The sequence below is a fragment of the Alosa sapidissima genome, chromosome 10, assembly GCF_018492685.1.
Source record: "Alosa sapidissima isolate fAloSap1 chromosome 10, fAloSap1.pri, whole genome shotgun sequence".
Taxonomy (NCBI): domain Eukaryota; kingdom Metazoa; phylum Chordata; class Actinopteri; order Clupeiformes; family Clupeidae; genus Alosa; species Alosa sapidissima.
Window position 1 is genome coordinate 10,282,585 of NC_055966.1, and position 18,439 is coordinate 10,301,023.

The 18,439-nt window shown below is 39.2% G+C and overlaps 1 protein-coding gene across 2 annotated transcripts; it reads left to right on the top strand.

Moving 5' to 3' along the window:
• Positions 1-3,988: 3,988 nt before the first annotated feature.
• On the top strand, positions 3,989-17,295 carry LOC121721359 (sulfotransferase 2B1-like). Of its 2 annotated transcripts, none has more exons than XM_042108221.1 (6): positions 3,989-4,241; positions 4,736-4,944; positions 5,069-5,195; positions 5,307-5,401; positions 5,846-6,026; positions 13,153-13,673. In XM_042108221.1, exons 1-6 carry the CDS (start codon positions 4,103-4,105, stop codon positions 13,158-13,160), a joined length of 759 nt encoding a protein of 252 aa, XP_041964155.1. In that variant the 5' UTR covers positions 3,989-4,102; the 3' UTR covers positions 13,161-13,673. The 2 variants fall into 2 exon arrangements, with proteins under 2 accessions (XP_041964155.1, XP_041964154.1); XM_042108220.1 differs by lacking the exon at positions 13,153-13,673 and adding an exon at positions 16,740-17,295 and having other exon boundaries at positions 3,993-4,241.
• Positions 17,296-18,439: the final 1,144 nt, after the last annotated feature.

Sequence of the window (18,439 nt, forward strand, 5' to 3'; positions counted from 1 at the left end):
CAAAATCTTAAGGACACTCTTTTTAAAATACTGCATGATGTGTATTCTGTATATTGCGATATGTATGTTAATGTTACTGGGTTACGCATGAAAAAAGGGTGAACATTTATTGGCACCTCTGAAAGTTGAGTAAAAACTAGATGTACCACATAAAATGTGACCGCCGCTCAGTCCTGTACATCCTCTCCGCGAAAATACATCATGCTTGTCAATTTGTCTCCATCTCCTATTCCATCCCTTATTCTTGAAACCTTTGTGTGTGGTGTGTGTGTGTGTGTGTGTGTGTGTGTGTGTGGTGACGGATCAAAACGAAAAACAATGGTTCTGTGTCATCCTTATGGGGCTACATGCCCACCAAGTTTCATGCAGATAAATAATCTGGAAGAAAAAAAATGCTTTGCGGCAGTCTTAATAATTAACATAAATCGCTTTGGATAAATTTGTCACGTCTTTTTGTGAAAAAGTTGTGTTTTTCTGAGACTAAGATGCCTAAAGATAATTTTGTATACCTATTTTACTCAACTTTACCTGGGGTGCCAATAAATATGGAGGGTGCTGTGCATATTGAACTTAATCTTTTTTGTATCATCTCTTTTGTGAGATGTAAAACAGAGAATATAATCTATGTAAGATTTATATGTTTACATAATAGCCTACAGTCAGTCGATCTGTAATTTCACTAAAGCAGCTTGTACAACTCAATGTGATATGAAGCGTTATGCTGTTTCATAGGCCAAACATGACCACTTCTAACAACACATCACCACTGATATTGTGACAGTCTCAACTGGCTCATTGCCTTTTCATGTGGTAGCACAGTTGAGTGATTGCAATCAGTGACACAGTAATCCCAATTTACTGACAAATGATATTGCTTCCTTTTATTTGATTATTTATTTTTTATATTTAACTGTAGTCTCACCTTTTGTATTTGCCTTAAATGCAATGTTCTATTTGTTATGGATAGCTAGCTGTCCAAACAATTATTAATCACTTTCACTTCGCCATTCACACTTTGTTTCTGTTAAGTACTTTGAGCCACACTCTTGTGGTGCAAAATATGACCATACTCAGTCCTGCACATTCTCTCCACAAAAATAAATAACGCTTGACAATGTGTCTCCATCTCCTACTCCATCCCCTACTCTTGCAACTTTTGTGTATGTAAATGAGTGTGTGCATAGTGTGTGTTTGTTTTTGTATATATATGTGTTGCTAGTGATACCTCTTTTTACTCAACTTTAGGGGTCCCAATACATTTGGAGGGTTCTGTAATTTAGGCTGATAAGTTTGATTTAGCTTTTTGAGTTTAATTGCTAAAATAAAATGTATAGAGAAGAAGATCCATTTTGGTTGCTCATTATAATACAGCAGTTTATTAAATTTTCATCAAAAAACTCCCTAATTTTGTAAAAAACAACACAAAATATAAACAAAGTTTACAAATATTACAAAGTTCAGGAAGTTTATTAGAAAATATGGCAGATTATTACAAAATCCGGGAGTTATTAACTAGGCTACATGTAACAAACCTTCACTCAGGTAGCCTGTGTTATGGGATGCAGTTTTAATCTTCCTCTTGAAGGGTAGGCTATATGGAGGCAAAGCAAACAAGTTCAGAGAAGTACAGTTGGGTTTATCCATAATTACTAAAGGGGAGTTTATGTGAAAAAAGGGGCAGCATCAAAAGAATCCCTTGACAACTGTGGCTGACAACACGAGGATCTATTCTGTTTGGGATATTCTAACAGCCACTGTATGAGCATAGGCAACATTGTATCTGTAGCTTATCAGCAAATTCAGGACATAATATCTGTTAAGTCTGTTAAAAAGAAAAGAAAAAAAACCCTGAAGGCTATATGGTGGAAAAAAACTCACACCAATCAATTTACTCAAACACCACTCCAATAAGGACTCAAAAACCTTGATCCAAGGACACACGCTGAGACGAGAGTAGTCGTTGACTGTAAATCTTTAATCACAATACTACAAAGTGACGATCTAAGCCGATGCAACACTGAGCAGTAGAGTGAATGTAAATTCTCAATATTTAACCCAATTAGAGACATAGGCCATAGGCAGTACATAGACCTGTTTGGATATTTAGTCTACTACTGCCCTTAAAACAGCCGATGAGTTAAGTGGTCCTATGCAAGGTTTTTGTGGCCTTACTTCCCGGCCGGTTGCGCTGCTTCGTGAGGGTTTCTTCAGAAAAGTTATGTGGTATACCGTGGTATAACGGCTGCTTAAATTTGCACAGTCAAATTGCGTCCTCCTGTGTGTGGGTTGTGGTCAGAGGCATGTGTGTTAAAAGTGTGTTTGTGTGTGTGTGTGTGTGTGTGTGTGTGGGGGGGGGGGGGGGGGTCTTCTGGGATAGGGAAGTGAAATAATCTGGCCAAGTTATAAATAACTCCTTGCAGAGATGTTGGAAGTACACGCATCCTCACATGCACACACACACACACACACACACATACACATGCATGCACAAACACACACATACATGTCAACACACCCATACGCACACACACATGCACACACGCGTACACAGACACACACACACCATTTACCCCCTTCCCCCGCCACACACATACACAGAGAAGCATACATATACAGAAACAAACACACACATGCATACACTCATTTACATACACAAAAATTGCAAGAGTAGGGGATGGAGAGAAATGTAATTATTTTTGCGAGGGAATGTGCAGGACTGAGCGGTGGTCATATTTTGTACCGCTTTGCGGTACATCTGGTTTGCGTATATATTTGTGGTCTGCGTTCACTCCAGCAAGACGAGTGAAATAAATGTTTATAAAGCTATGTCATCACAATAGGCTATTTGCTACGATATAGGCTATCTCTGGTATCCAAGTCGTTCATTGTTTTAAAGTTTTTCCAATTGCTAAAACACAATTTTGCAAACTATTGTGGTCTGCAACCAAAACTACATATAGCATTGTCAAAATCAAACTTTTGCACCAAATGGCACATTCAAATGACCAGATTTTTGTCTAACCAACTACACTGTTATCTGAGCACTCTAATCTTTAGTATGCTTTGCGATACTAAAACAAATTGTAGAATATTCTTCAGATTGTTCACATGCACAGAAATATTTGCATATACAAAAATCACAAAAAACAGTAAACTGAAAAAGAAAATTGCAGAAAAATGGCCATGAACTCCTCTACCAGCTCTCACTCTTCCTCCCCCTCTCATTTTCCCCCTCCCTCTCCTTCTCTCTGCAACGTCATCCATTGCAAAAATGGTGCTCACCTGTGGTCTTTTCCTAGTGCTTACTTCCTGATTGAAGTGGTAACAATTAACCATTGAGGTGTTTGGCCAGGTGGCACATACTGTACGTTGGCCAAAATTTTGAATGGCAGTGTTTTGAAATGGCAAACATGTGACTTTATGTCAGATTGGTGTGTACTTTGCCGAGAACAGTGTTCACTGCATTTGAAAAGTGTCATTTTGAATTGCAAAATGTGTGTAAAGCAGAAAATGTGTTTTGCATGTCATTTAGTGTGTTAGTAATTGGAAAAACTGTAAATATCCTTACTTAGCCTACGCACAAGTAGTTATCTCCAGCTTTACTTGCGCAGGGACCACAAATCGCATGAGTGCTCAATACCTCCGCTATGCCTTTATAGTTGGTGACACCAAATTAAGAAGTATTTCCTGACTGGGGAAATTGTTAAATTATTTTTCTTTCAGTCCGCGGTTCCATAATACCTTAAAATGCTGCTGCAAATTAGCAGTGCGACAGAAGCACCGGCATAATTTAACTTCTCGGTTCTGCAGATCAGCAATCCTCTCGAGGAGGCCTTTAGTTTGAGAAACGCTGTGGTGTAGATCATAGACAGAGAAAGCATTATGCTCTGAGAACAGGACGCAGTTGTATAAACAAGTGTCATGGTGTGCGCAACATCTAGGCTATGACGGCATTTGCATCCCTGCATTTCTACTTTTTATATGTGTGTGTGTGTGTGTGTGTGTGTGTGTTGGGGGGTGGAGTTGATGTAGTTATTAAATAGCAGGACAGGAGAAGCGCTGAACTGTTTTCCTCGGTAGCTGCAACTGGCGTTTATCGAAGATGGAAAAAGATGGAAAATATATCGTATACCATGGTCTTCTATGTCCTAAGGAGACACATTCTTTGGACAGTTTAAAATACTTTGAGGAATTCAACGTGAGAGATGACGATGTAATCGCCATTACATATCCTAAATCTGGTAAGACCTGGTGTATGAGGCTGGAACTTTCCGTCCGGGTTTAGTTGTTGTCTATCGATAACTTAATGCATTCCTGTAGCCTATTTCGGTCTTTCAATTCATGCTGCTTATTCATAGGCTATTGTTGTGGAAGAAATGTCACTCTAACAAACGAGACATGTGGTAGCCTATTTTTTTTTTTTTTTTTTTTTTAACTGGACAAATACATTGTATAAGTATGTCACATATTTCACGAGAGGACTTTTCGATTTGAGGGAGGCGTCATGGATGCAGTTTGTAGGTTAAAAGAATGCATGCATGTGGGTACATGTTAGTCCAGAAGTGCCCAATAGCCTGTGCACAATCATATGCCGCCAGAGACAGAAATCTGAACATAACCCTGCAAAAGTATAGGCTATATCAAACTGAAATCTGGAATGAAAATCCATTAATTTTGCGTTAACTGTGACAGTTACATAGCCTAATAGGCTCATTAATTGATTTTGCTTCTGTAGGTACGATCTGGATGCAAGAAATACTCCCTTTGATCCTTAATGGAGGAGATTTAACCCCTGTCCACACAATACCTAACTGGGACAGAGTTCCTTGGCTAGAGGAGACACGTGCTGCCTTAGTTCTGGACAACAAACCCTCACCAAGAGCCATGGTGTCCCATATGCCATATCACCTCATGCCTCCTACTTTCTTCTCCTCCAAGGCAAAGGTTGCATTCTTAGTTATTTTGTTACTTATTAAATTGGTACACAAAGCAGGTACATGGCATAATACTGTGGAAATAAGGGCATAATTTAATTTTGTGCATAAATTACAACTTTCCCCACTGTTAGGTCATATATGTGGCACGCAATCCTAAAGACGTGTTGGTGTCGTCATTCTATTTCCATCAAATGGCCCGTTTTTTGGATGATCCTGGAACATTTGAAGAGTTTCTTGACAAGTTTCTTGCAGGGCAAGGTCAGAAAATACAGATGTTTAAAAAATTAGATGAGTTGGACTCACAGCAGAATTATTGATGACAGGAATACAGGCTTAACCATATCACAGTTGTTTGTTTTTTGTCCAAAGTACTGTTTGGAAAGTGGACAGACCATGTGAAAAGCTGGAGAAAAAACGATCTTGGAGACAGGATTTTATATGTGACCTATGAAGAGATGGTCAAGGCAAGTCATTTGCACTTTGACACTAATAGCAGTAAGAACCTTGAAGGAGAACTCCGGCTCTCTGTTTCTCAGGATTACTGAGTACTGTCGGTACGGAAATAACATATTGGTACCTAGCTTTGCTGCAGCCAACAACTAGAGCAGCCAGGCAGCTACAGAGTTACACTTTTGGGGCATCTTTAAAATCATGCCCCCAGAGTGTAGCACTGTAGCTGCCTGGCTGCAGCAACTTGAATTAGGTAGCACCGATTGTTTTTGTTTTTTTCTGTACTGACAGTACTCTGAGAACTACTACTACTTTGAGAACCAGAGACCTATGTGAAAAAATGCCGGAGTTTCCCTTTAACCGTCTGTTACCTGTGTAACCACTGTTGGATGTACTCGATTCAGATACATGTCAGTTTACATGTTTGCCATTGTTTAAGAATGGATTTTCTTTTACAGGACCTCAGAGGAGCCCTCACACGCTTCTCAAAATTCCTTGGACGGGAGTTGACAGAGCAGAGTCTGGAGCAGATAGTGAGCCATTGCACCTTCAACACAATGAAGACCAATGATATGTCCAACTTCTCCTTGATCCCTCAAGATATAATGGACAACAAAAAGTCGGCTTTCCTGCGTAAAGGTAAGACTACAGACAATAGTCAGTAGAGATGGGGGAAGTTCAGGCAGATGATTAGCGTCTCCATGTTGTTGACCAGTCAAAAACAGATGTTATAATAATGCAATTAGATACAGTGGAGGAAATAGATATAGATAGATAGATAGATAGATAGATAGATACTTTATTGATCCCCAGGGGAAATTCAAGGTCTCAGCAGCATACAGACAACACAAACACATTCTTTAACAGCAGAAAGAGTAATTAAAGTATATAATATAAAAACACAACTAAGCAATAAGGACAGTAGGAGATAAAGAATATGCTAAATATACTAAAATACAAATTATACTAACTAAACTTAAATACAATATATAAAAATATACTAAAATACAAATTACAAAAATACAAATTATACTAACTAACACTTAATCTAAATCAATTCTAAAAACAGTATCCACATAGTGGTGATTAATCAATCAGAGGCGCTTGCAATAACTGAGGCAGGGACTGAGCCTGTTCTCTGTGCATAGTAAGGTATGGTAAGGTGCTCTAAGGTGCTCTGTGTGAATGAGTGTCATGGTGGTAGTGCAATGGTGATAGTGCAAGTGAGTAAGTCCAACAGTGCAACATGCAGAAATAAAGTAAAGTAAAGTCTATATATCTATATATTTAACTATTTAAGAAAATGTATAAGTGTGGCCACAGTTCGGCTGTGGCATGGAGGGGAGGGTTATGCATATGTGCTAATGTGCTAATATAGCACATATCGAATGCGTCAACATTTTTTTCAGTACCGGTAAATACACTAAATTACCAATAGTATTGGGTCACCTGCCTTGACTCGCATATGAACTTAAGCAAAGTCCTTTTAGGCAAGTCCCTCCACTCGGCGGCCATATACCAACTTTTTATGGGCACTCATCGGGCACAGTCTTTGGGTCGAACTGCGCGTGCGCAAGGCTTCACGACACCAATCTTGCTCCAGCGGCGAGATCACAACACATGATTGGCACGATGTCTTCACAACACACCATATGATTGGCTCAATGTATTCACAGCACACCACATGATTGGCTCAATGTATTCACATGTCGACATTTTGCCGAGGAAGGGGTGGGATATGTGTAGACAACGGCCATATTGGCGTGACAAACTAGCCCCATGCATTTCTATGGAGTATTTTTTGAGTGCTGTGTCTCCACATTAGAAAGTCTCTGACTTAAGTGACACCCCATTAGGGTTTAATCATCGCTCCTCCCTTTGCAGCTATAGCAGCTTCAACTCTTCTGGGAAGGCTTTCCACAAGGTTTAGGAGTGTGTTTATGGGAAATTTTAAACATTCTTCCAGAAGCAAAGGGTGGACCGACGTCATATTACAGTTTTTCTCAATGGCTTTGATGCTTGTGTCAACTCTGACATCACATTTTCAAAACAGTTGACACCCATGTCTGAACAAAAGCACTCTGGCCAAAATGACACATTGCTTGCAAAAGGCTGTTACAGCAAAAGCAAATCTTGCCTTCAAACAACACATCCTGTCGTCAAATCACTGTGTGATTTCAATCAATCATTATACACTGGACAACAAAATGCAAAATGTTCTCAAAATGAGTTCTTTGTGTCTGTTCCATTTCTTTCTCATTTTTCTGGTATGAGAAAAAACTGTGAAAAGACAAAATGTACTGAATAAAAATACTTTTATTCATTCCTCCCAAGATGTAACTGTCATGTAAGACCTACAGTAAGCACCTACTGTAGACAAATTTCATTGAACTACAACGGCTTCCACACACAGTTGCGTTCCGTTAACGCATGCCAGTGGGTGTTCTCAACGGTAGCTATGCAAATGACTTAAGGTATAACCGTAATTTGATTGGCTGTTGCCGCCTGTTTTTCGCTTGTTCATAATTTGATTGGCTGGTGTCGTCCGTCGGTGCAGGAAAAGTTGAACTTCTCAATGCTAGCGATGGGAGCAACGCGACGCAATGGACCCACAATTCAGTTCTGCAACGGATGACGTGAGCCCATGTAAAGTGAACGGGATGCGTCTCCAGCACTGCAACGCACGTAACTGTGTGTGGGAGCTCTTGTGTCCTGCCACAGGTCACCACGTGTGCTGATTATTGGGTGGCAGGTGTCCTGACATTTGCATATTCTGTTTACTGCATCTCAGTGTTAACTCAGAGTGAAGAAAGTGGCTTGAAGAGAAGGGTTTGATTCCTGCCTCCTAGTCACAGAAATCTTAAGGCTTTACCAACTGTACCTGACCTTGTAGTTCAACATGAAATGCTTCTTTAATTACTCTTCTCCTTATACTTTGCTTCTTTGTCCCTGTCTCTTTGAAGGACCGTTTATACCAGAGACTTTCTTATGAGGAGACACAGCACTCCAAACATCCTCCATAGAAATGCATGGGGTTAGTTCATAACGCCAATATGGCAGTTGTCTACACATAACCCTCCCCTTCAGCAGCCAAAAGTCGACATGTGAATACATCGTGCCAATCATGTGTTGTGATTTCACCACTGGAGTGAGGTTGGTGTCGTGAAGCCTTGCGTATGCACAGTTCTTCCTGAAATAGATGCCTGATAAGTGCTCAAAAAGCGCACTTCCGTTTTTGGTGACTGCTGACTGAGATAAGGGATGAGACTAAATAGATCCTGGAACTTAGCCTGGTCTGGAGCAGGCTAGCTCCACAGAATAAATCGCCATGGTGACTTATACCATAACATATCCTGCTGCCCCCTATCCCGCTTTTGTGCAACCGGATCCTGGATAAATTGAGCCAGGATAACCAAGATATCCCGGCTTAATCCCTTATCCTTTTTTTGTGCAATGGGCCCCTGGTGGATGGCAAGAATCTCCCAGTAATTGTCATCGTTCCTTCAATTTTATGAAGTTTGCCAGTAAAGAGATGAAAAACAGGCCCACATCATCATGCTTCCACCTCCAAACTTCATTGTTGCTGTTTAGAGTGATGTGCAGTGCCATTTCTCCTCCAAACATGGTGTGTGGTGTTTTTAGAGTTATGTGCTGTGCTATTTCTCCAAACTTCATTGTTTAAGCATACATTTTAAAAAACTAAATCAGATTGTCTGATAAAGCCAGGCTCAAAATATTTTTTTCATTTTGTTGTCATATGAGATGGGAAAAGAATTACTGAGGGGTTTATGGACATCTACTTATGTTATCCTGTAATTCACCTGTACCACTGTGATATGAAATTTCTAGGCCCGAAATTAGAAATGGGTGTATCTTAGGATCTAAATGTGATAGAAATGTAAACTAAATATGTTTTTCCATGTTTCTGGGCATGAGGAACTCATCTATAGCATTGATAGCACTCTAAGAGGTCAACATAATTAAGTGCAGTGAAGATCACTGGCAAAACATCTGCTTCTGTTATCCTGCATATATATAGTAGGGTATTTATTTTGGGGGGGGGGGGGGGGGGGGCAATAATGATTAAAAACTGCAGGGGAAGGATGACATGAACACTAAGGTGGCCAATCAGAGATTCGAAACAAACGAGAGACCAACATGTCACAATGCAAAAATGCTGGTTTCCCTATTTACATGCAACTGCGAAACTGGAGTTTTCCAAATAGTTTTTGTGATTTTCGTGTAAATGAGAGGCCAAACCACGTTGAAATATCTGCGTTTTCCCTTCGTGTAAACAGGATCTTATTTTCCCACAGGTCTGGGGTACAGGGTGGGGCATTGGGTGTGGCCTGGGTGTGGTTTCAGAAGTTCCGGCACTTGGGAACCTAAATGGTTGTGTGCTGCTCTCTCTCTCACTTTCTCCTTTGACTGTCCAACAGCACAGAGCGAAAAACAGCAGACTCAGTTCTTTAATTGAAGAAGAAATGTTGATTGCCTTTAAAACTGGAAGCCATTTCTGTTATATATGCATTCACAATGTGGTTACTGCACTGGGTCCTTCCACTGGTTCTGCACTGCTAGCATTTCATGCTTTCACTGGCTGTGATACATCTGCATTCAGTGGCCGTGGTAAAAAGACTGCCTGGGATACATGGCGTGTATATCCAGAAGTTAGAGGCTTTCCATAAAATGTTGCATATGCCACAAGAGTTGAGTGATCTTTCCTTGTCTCAACTAGAATGTTTTGTGGTGCTGATCTACAGGGTTCCCACGGGTCATGGAATTTCTGGAATATTATGGAATTTTAGAAAGTCTATTCCAGACATGGAAAGTCAGGGAATTTGATCATTTTTGGAGCACAGTCATGGAATATCAGGGAATTTTGTTGTATCAGTTTAAAATATACTTGCCAAAATACATTCTGCCCTACAAAGGCTAAGAACAGTATCTGCACTTTTTCAAAAAAAAAATGTTTTGCACAAATAAGAAGTACATGATCTGCTCTTCAATCTGTTAAAATGTCATATGGCTACCTAATACATTTCTTAGCTAAATTTACATTTTTAGTTTGCAGTTTGTATAGAAAAGTAGAGTGAAACCAAGGCAGAGTGCAGTATCTGCCCTTACTGCCTTGATTTCAATTGTCATTACTGCATTCTGCCTTTGTTTCACTTACCCTTACTCTAATAGGGTGTGTGTGTGTGTGTGTGTGTGTGTGTGTGTGTGTGTGTGTGTGTGTGTGTGTGTGTGCGTGTGCGCAGGGACAGACTGGGACTAAAGAAAGGCCCTGGACTTTCTTCTAAAAAGGCACACTACGAATTCACACTCACACACACATTAGGTGTCTATCATGATACAGTCTCACAATATTAAATGCCAGTGAAAGTATCATATTCAAAATAGTCAGTCAGATTTTACAAAAAGTAATTAAAGCATTATTAGTGGGGTAATTTACGAGATTAAAGTTGGTTCCATTACGACTGCAGAACGTCATTAGTTTCTGACAGCGTTACTCGACCAGGGTTCGACCAAGGGAAAAAAGGTTCTGGGAGGGTGTTTGGCTCGGGGTCATGGTGCAAAGGACCCTAGGGTGAAATTACTCTGAACCATCGCTTTAACATATACTTTAATAAATATAAGCAGCAGTGTGCAAAGGTGTCAAAAGTTAGGTTTTGTGTGCAGCAATGCAATATTGCTTGACATGAAAGTCTACAAGAATACCCGATTTGATTTTGTTCCATTTTAACATAAATGTTTATAAATGACAGAGTTGCCATTGTTAAGGCATGAAGCAGCATATCTTCACTAAAAATGTAGTAAGTACCTCCTCAATTAATATAAAAACTGAGTGATTATGATCACTTGCTACACTTACTGCAAAATGTTATTATATGGCCATGTAAGTATAAGCAGTAATGCAAAGGCAAAGCGCAGTATAGCCTAAAAAACTACCAAATTTTACCTAAATGTCAAAAAACAAAATGTTTTTTATTCACCTCACTTTGATCTATCTAATTATACCCCTTGTTGTTGAATATAATTTGATGCTTATACTTCGTGTAAGAAAAACACAAAAAGCTGTTTTTCTCAGTTTGGCATTTTTGCAGATACTGCTCTTTGGCTTTGTAGGGCAGCATTAATACAAATACATTTCCACGCAGAATTGGTGTATATCTGGTTATTAGCTGTATGGCTTCCTTAAGTAGCCCAACTGTGTTTATTCAATGCCTCATCTCCCGCTCTAAAAAAGATTCTTGACCTCTATGCGGGTACTCTGAAATCATTGGTCGCTATATTGTACTATTCATTATATAGTAAGTCATGGAAATTCAGGTACAGGAAAGTCAGAGAAAAGTCATGGAATTTTACATTTGACTTTTGACTTTTGATCCAGGGTTCCGACTCTATGACAGAACAAGTGCATGCTTAGAGGTCAATGAAGCAAGGAAACAACTTTTTATCCAGAGGTCAAGATCCCTGGAAAACATCCCCCCTACACAAGCTGCTTTGAGGCAACACATCAAAAGAGCAATGCACCAGGCTAACATAATATGGAACCTTGCCTTGGTTGCTAGCCCACAGTTACCAAGTCTTTCAGACTGGGGATGGATTGATACAGATGCAGGCTGGCAGCCACGTTGGACAACACTCCCTGAGGCATCACAGGCATGCTATGAGCTTGTGCACTGTGGTTGTAAAAAGGGTTGTACCAGGCACTGTAAATGCAAAAAGGCAGCATTAATGTGCACAAGCTGCACAGGTGTTTTGTAGTTTTTCTTACCCCCAACAGCTAAGGCCTCTACAACAACTTTCACTGTACTTTTTAGAATGCTGATATGTTACCTGTTCAATGTTACATTGGGGATTTGTGATAGGAGTTCAAGTTGTGACTTTTTGATAGGAGCTCAAGTTCAAGTAGGGCTACATTTTTGTCATGTTCATATTTATATGGAATTGTTTGGTGAATTGATACATTTTGTACTTGGATTTACAATCATTGGATCTTTTGCCAGTGATCTTCACTGCACGTAATGATGTTGACCTCTTAGAGTTCTATCAATGCTATAGATAAGTTTCTCATGCCCAGAAACATGGGAAAACATATTTAGTTTATATTTCTATCACATTTAGATCCTAAGATACACCCATTTCTAATTTCGGGCCTTTAAATGTCATATCACAGTGGTACAGGTGAATTACAGGATAATAGAAGTAGATGTCCATAAACCCCTCAGTAATTCTTTCCCCATCTCATATGACAACTAAATGAAAAAAAATATTTTGCCTGGCTTTATCAGACAATCTGATTTTGTTTTTTTAAACTGTATGCAAATTAGCGCATTTTAATGAGATAAGGCCTAATTTGCATATTTAAACATTAAAATATAAAAAAAACTTTCAATACATTTTTTTCTTAGTTTGACATGAGTAATCAACTGAGAAAGTTTCATGGTGATATCTATTTTTTTTTTTTTTACCCCATTCACCTGTAGCGTCACAACATATTACAGAGGTCAATGACCTCTATCTGACCTCAGAGGTCAAACTGAGAATGCGTCCAGATCTAAAGCTTAGGTCATCAAGAAGAAACCCTGAAAGTTTCATGCTTCTTTCATAAAAAGCAAAATCGTTGAGCTTAACAGCCCCACTATAACATTAAGTGCAACAAACCTTATTGCAATCTCTCTTAACTGCATAAAACAGATTAAGATATGATTAGTCTACAAGACCTTCCATCTTCTCTTCCCTTCTCCCTCTCACACAGGAGCATGACAGAGGGTGCGCTGCAACCTGCATTCACGCAACAAGCGCATCAAGTGAGCGCACTTTCAGCTCAGCTGGTCAGGTGCTGGAGGCGCGTCGAAAATAGATTAAATCCTGGAACGGTGGATTCCATTCTTTTTTTACACAGTGCAGCCAAACAGCTAACCTAAATGAAACAGGATCGTACAAATGCATTTTTGTTAAGTTCGTGGATGCATGTTATAGGCCTAATGATAATTTCAACTTTCTTTCATTAGACAGATGCAGTTTTGTTAAGTTCGTGGATGCATGTTATAATGATAATTTTCAACTTTCTTTTATTAGACAGATTTCTGGTTCAGTTCATAAAAATGTTAAGTTTAGGCAACAGACAGATATCAAGGGTTTAAACCGATTGAACACGTCTGTGTCAATGTGTTTGTATTTGTGCTCGTGCGCCAGCTCACAGAGTGATTTCATGTTAGGCTACATGATGTAGCCTACTTCTGTTTTACCTTTAAATGCAATAAAGAATTAAGGATCTTTCAGTTTGTTTATTTATTCAGTAGGCCTAGCCTATGTCCATGAAGCTAGATTCAGATTCAATTAATCCAACATGCTAGCAAGCCAAGCCTAGAGCAACAACTCTTGAAGCATAGCCTACAGTGCAGATTATTCTTGTTTTAGTGTTTAGTTAATAAGAAAGCATTGTCTTTACCTCAATATGAACTACGAAGGATATAGCCTAGGCTATAGGTCGGGTCGGGTTTGGGTCGTTAATCAGCGCATATTTTTGAGGGTCGGGTGGGTGCGGATGTTAAAAAACCTAACCCTCGCTATACTAGTGCATAGACATAGGGTTGCTCGTAGGATAACCCTTTTCCTGGACCAGTCACCTGGTTTGGAGGCCAGACTAGAGCAGAAGTAATTAAAGCTACAGCGCTGTAAATAGATCTACAGTGTAGATCTACCTGTAGTTCATGCTCTAATCAATGCGATGTCGTGTCAGTGTTGTGGTGAACAACTTCGCTTTTTTTTTTTTACCCCCGAAAAGTGAGGGTGCGTTCGGACCCCCTGCACCGGCGCTTGCTAGCACTTATTCAATGTATAACTGGCGATCCTGTGGAAAAAGAAGGGTACATTGTGTTCTGGCACTGGTAAGCTCACACAGCACATTCGAGCTAATCATTGCAAGATGCGCAGGTAGGCCTAAAGATTTGTATAGAGCATCAACTTTCGGAGGAAGATTAAGGAAACACTGAATTGTAAGCCTACATCTAGGGTCACTTCATATCCCATTCCCAGCTCAACATGTTTGTTTAAAAACATTTAGAAAAAAAAATGTGTGACCCCCTCCCATAATTTTAAGGTTGCAAAAGTCTTGGGAGAGCTCTTTGCTTTTACCCATCAGGAGATGTTTCTCGTGTGACACCTTAGTACATCAATATTAACCCAACTGACATTAATTTGCAGATATACTTTCTAACTACTTGCAGATTTCAGCTGGTTTCTGGCTTTTCCTTGCCTTGGTGTACTGATTTTCCTTAGCGTGTTCAATACTTTCCCCCTGTCACATTCCATGTTATTACACATACACTACCGGTCAAAAGTTCGGGGTCACTGAGAAATTTCCATTCCACTTTATAACTAGCTGAGATCAGTTTTTAATCAGGGCAGCAGTTTTCAGATTAAAGTATGTGCTTACATAATTGCAAAAGGGTTCTCGACTGTTGTAGAAAGAAATGGCTGATCTTTAATGCAATTTCTACATTGCCCATTATCAGCAACCATTCATCCAATGTTCCAAAGGCATATTCTGTTTACAATCTGATAGCTAACTGAGAAAACATTGGAGAATCCTTTTGTAATTATGTAAGCACATAATGTAATGTGAGAACTGCTGCCCTGATTACAGTTTTTTTCAATCGCTAACAAGCGCTTAGCCATACTTCAGATACTTTTTCTAAACTCTTAACACAGACTGACACCTACAAAACACAATTGGCCAAATAGATAATTTTCTTCTCAAAAACACATTTTGTTAAATATATACTAACTCTTCATTTCAAAACAGAACACATATTTCTCTGCACACACTAACTTTACCAAAACACTGGAAATCTGACTCAAAATGAAATTATTCTGTCAAAGAATAATACTTGTTTTCACTTCACAAGGTACATGCGGTCAATCAAAGTACACCAGGTTTCAAAATACTGGCTATTGTTGACATTACAAAAACTGCATAGACTTTTATATTTCAGTTTTACAGGTATTTGCATGCAAAACATGCTCTATCCACAGTTTTTACACTGAATTTCATTTCTTGGTTGGGAACTGTATGTCCACATGTAATATTCACATTCAAAAGCATTCCAGTAAAAAGCAAATCAGTTTTTTCCCATTACTGTTTACTACAGGAGGTACAGTAGAAATACTTTTTACAGTATGATAGAACAGAAAAAGTTTTACAGTATTGCTTACAGCGAACAAAATATCCATGAAACACACAAGAGCATTCTGAACAAAAAAACAACAGCAAAAAGCCCAGATAAAAAGGGGGGAACTAACTGTATCTAATCTCTGCGATCTTCAGAGTTAGGCCACATGTTTTCATCAACATCGCATCTGATATTATCCAAGGCGATTCACCTGAGATAAAACCATTTGGTAGCAGAAGCAGAGGTTTTGATAGTGTATCTAAAGTTTGGAATATTGTGTTTGCCATTGTGGGATGTTAACATGTGTGTTAACATTCGTAAACACTACAAAAACAATCCATAGTTTTGTTGGGAGGTATAGCTTGTCTGTTAAGAAAATGTAAGCATTGTGGAAATGTGTTCACTGACTGCATATTGTGTGAAAACGACATGAAATGTGTGAACGGTATGGCCACAAAAGGCAGATGCTGTGCTAATTGTGTTTAGAGTTTTGAAAATGTGACAACTGGTTAGACAAACGCTTGTTAGCGACTGAAAAAAAACTGTAAAAAAACAAAAAAACAATGCAACTGATCTCAGCTGGTATTCTGTCTTGGAGTGGAATAGAAATTTCTAAGTGACCCCAAACTTTTGACCGGTAATGTAACTTTACTTATGGACTCTAATGGTGTGAATTCTTTATGTGTGGATTTCCTGAGTTGATACTAATGTCTGGTAAAAATTAATATGAATAGTCTCATTGGAATTATGTTTACTGAAAAGAATGTTGATACGTTCAATACGTTGGGTCAGCCGTGGCCTACTGGTTAGGGCTTCGGGCTTGTAACCGAAGTGTTGCCGGTTTGATCCCCGAGCCAGTAGGAAAAATGTGGGCGGGGAAGTGGTTGAGCACTGCTCTCCCATGCCCCCATCCATGGCTGAAATGCCCTTGAGCAAGGCACCTAACCCCTCACTGCCCCCTGAGCGCCGTTGTAGCAGGCAGCTCACTGCTCCGGGTAAGTGTGTGCTTCATCTCACAGTGTGTACACTGTGTGCTGTGTGTTTCACAGATTGGGATAAATGCAGAGACCAAATTTCCGTCACGGGATCAAAAGAGTATATTATATTTACTTACTTATTTTCCCCGCATTACAAAGTTATTTATGACTGTGTTTTCTGATTTTTTAAGGGATTGTGGGAGATTGGAAAAACCACTTAAGTCCAGAACAGGAGGTAAAGTTCAACACTGTCATTAAACAAGAGATGGCAGATAGCAACATTAAATTCGCCTGGGATGAAGACTGAATCAACACTCTACACAGTGATACATGCTCACTCAGTCACAAGTTTGGGAGATTCCTTCATGTCATTCAGATAAGACATCTGGGGGGCATTCCACATCAGAGTAAGTGGTAAACCTCCTAAATAGAAGAGCTGCATGGCTTCATTCTCCTAACATAAAAATGGCATAGGCCACTTACTTTGAGTTAACTTACCCAGGTTTGTCACTAAACCACGTACTTGGAATACCCCCTTGGAGTGCAAAATCAGTCTTACAAGAAAATCACAGAAGCTGATATTCTAAATGGCAGTAAAACAAATCAAGTATGCATGTCAGTGATAATAATGTGACAATAAACTGTTCTGATATTTGTATATTTGTGTAGGCTATTGGTTTCAAAGTTATGACCAAGTTACAGTAACTCCCATACACAAATCTCACAGTAAAGCCTTTGTTTTGTTTATTTGTCTATGTGTTTTGTTTTTCCAGACATGTTGCTACAAATGACATTTGAGGTCCCAGTCACACTGAACCAATGGCAGATAGAAAATCTAGTTAATAATGGTCGCTCAGCTGTCCTTTGTAAAGACAATGACACAGGGTACACACAAGGGGGTGCTAACATACCAAAATAGGCCTTTTGGAAGGAAGTGACTTTTGAAGTTATCATTTTGTAGTAACCTCTTGCCCATTGGAAAATATTTCATATGCCATATATCATTACTATATGCCATTAAGGCAATACTGACTATTAAAATGTATTTTAATATACTATTAAAATAAAATTAATTCCATGTACACAGTATATAGGCCTATTGACAAATAACAAGCCAGTGGATCATTGATGTGCAAGAGAAGCAAAGTCTTAATAGTATAACTTAATAGTATAACTTCATAGTATAACTTAATAGTATAGCACTGATTTATTTTGTGGAATATGTAAAATGACATCCTTTTTTCCTAATTCAAAGTTATTAATTTATGTCATGGTAGGTTTACCTTAAATTATATTTACAATTTGATTTATAAAACAGGCCATTCCATTTTTACTTGATGCAATACAGTACATACTTTTTACCTTTTTGGGTCATTCCACGTCAATTCAACCAGGGCCCACGCACTTCTTCTGAAAATCTGAAAAAATCAGGGATCAGATTCCAAAAATAATTCAGTGGAAATGCATGGATTCCAGTTTCTTCCAGTAGCAGCAACTGAAATCCATGCATTTCCACTGAATTATTTTTGGAATCTGATCCCTTATCATAGCTGTTCATTCTTACTCGTTGCTCGACTTATCGTGACTAAATTCAAGATGGCTGCAAACGCTAAACTTCGTGAAGATACTGTCTGTATAAATCGTCTTGTAAGTAAACTACCAGTGCTTTTTCAAAGTTCTCAATGTCTCGTTTTAAATGTCAGGGCCCTCGGAAGTCTACCAATGAAGTGGGGAGATACATTGAGCCTCGTAAATGGGTGTAAAACAGTGATTTATTTGCATGGCTAGCCCGATGCCGAAGCACCACTATTGAAAAAGATGTTGGTAGCATCGGCTAACTAGCGCCAGATTTTGGAGTGCAGGGGACAAGCCGAGATGGGCTATGAGACAT